Source organism: Octodon degus, unplaced genomic scaffold, assembly GCF_000260255.1.
Source record: "Octodon degus isolate 3935 unplaced genomic scaffold, OctDeg1.0 scaffold00047, whole genome shotgun sequence".
Classification (NCBI taxonomy): domain Eukaryota; kingdom Metazoa; phylum Chordata; class Mammalia; order Rodentia; family Octodontidae; genus Octodon; species Octodon degus.
The window spans coordinates 4,735,278-4,736,791 of record NW_004524623.1 but is presented as its reverse complement, the minus strand read 5'-3'; the positions used below and the strand labels follow the sequence as shown (position 1 = coordinate 4,736,791).

At 34.1% G+C, this 1,514-nt stretch overlaps 1 protein-coding gene across 1 annotated transcript in view; it reads left to right on the top strand.

The window, feature by feature from the left end:
- Nucleotides 1–394: 394 nt before the first annotated feature.
- Nucleotides 395–1,514, top strand: part of Ifng (interferon gamma) — a 3,728-nt gene continuing 2,608 nt past the window's right edge. Inside the window, exon 1 of the mRNA XM_004632201.1 lies at nucleotides 395–508. Coding sequence (XP_004632258.1) covers nucleotides 395–508 — 114 coding nt within the window. The remainder of the gene's footprint in view (nucleotides 509–1,514) is intronic.

The window sequence follows — 1,514 nt, the reverse complement described above, 5'->3', positions numbered from 1 at the left end:
CCTTTGAATGGTGTGAAGTAAAAGTGTTTTCAAAGGATCTCACAAGAATGGTACCAGTGGGCACAATGGGTCTGTCGCATCGTCAAAGGGCCCAAGGAGTTGAAAGGAAACTCTAACTACAACACCAAAATGCCACAAAACCATAGTTATTAATGCAAACTAACTTGCATCCCTGCCTATCTGTCACCATCTCATCTTAAAAAAAGTACTTGTGAAAATACGTAATCCTGATGAGACTTCAACTGGGTATAAATACCAGCAGCAAAAGGAGATGCAGTACACTGTTTTGATCACCTGCAGATCAGTCATTACAGAAGAAAGATCAGCGAAGTGTTTTGGACCTGATTGACAGGAGCTATTGACTTCACCTTCTTAAGCCCAACTTTCTGAAATAATGAAGTACACAAGTTCCATCTTTGTTCTTCAGCTCTGCATCATTCTTGGTTTTTCTAGCGGTTTCTGCAAGTCACAGTTTATGAAAGATATAGGTGTTCTAGCGGACTACTTTGTAAGTATGATCTTTTACTAGTACTTGCTTAAGGTAAAAAAAATAAGTGTTGACTTATTGTATGTGATAGGCTGATATCTTTAGTTCATAGTTCTTTGAAGAAGATGCGATGTGACTTTTCAGATTGTTTGTGGGATGTTTCTTTTTCTTTTTCTTTCTTTTTTTTTTTTTTTTTTTTGGCAGAACTGGGGATTGAACTGAGAGCCTTGTGCTTGCCAGGGAAGCTCTTATTCCACAGAGATATCCCCCCAGCCCATGGGATATTTCTTGATTATATAATCTATATATTGTTTCTGATGAATTTGCAATGGAGACTGGGAGGGGATTCATGAATCCTCCAAAAGACGGACATGATATGGGTATAAAACAGAATGCTTTTGATTATTTTATGGCAAAAATCCATTTTAGTTATAAGCTAAATAATGTTTGACACTAACAAAAAAATGATTGATCATTAGTGTCAGATTTCCAAGACTAAAATGAAAGTGACGTTCAAAGGTCAACATTAGCATTAAAATAACAACAGGAAAGAATTAACTAATTAAAGTAAAGAAGATAAAGTTCTTGAAGTTTTGGCTCATAGCTGTTTTCTCAAAAGGTGATTTCAACATTTCAGTGCTCCATGTGTATGACCTGTGAATTATTAGTGAAGTCAGTCACTTGCTAAGATTTTAGAAGAGTGATAACTCTGGATTAGGGCTTTAAAATATTTTGTTTTATGAATTTCTTTTAAAACTTGATTTATGGTTAATGTAAGGTGTTTTTACATTTTAAATAATCTATGATTTATCTGAACTGTTTAGCTCTTTTAATAATGTTCAGGAAGTCACAATCTACTTTATTATTATAGTATAAGTTAAAATCCTTACACACATATTTTTTTGGAACTATATTTAAAATATGACATATAATACCCTGCAGGAGGATAAAGGTAGATATTATAAAACTCTGTACCAGAAGGAGGCCATATATTTTAGTGGGATGATTTTTCCCCCTTTTCTCTCCC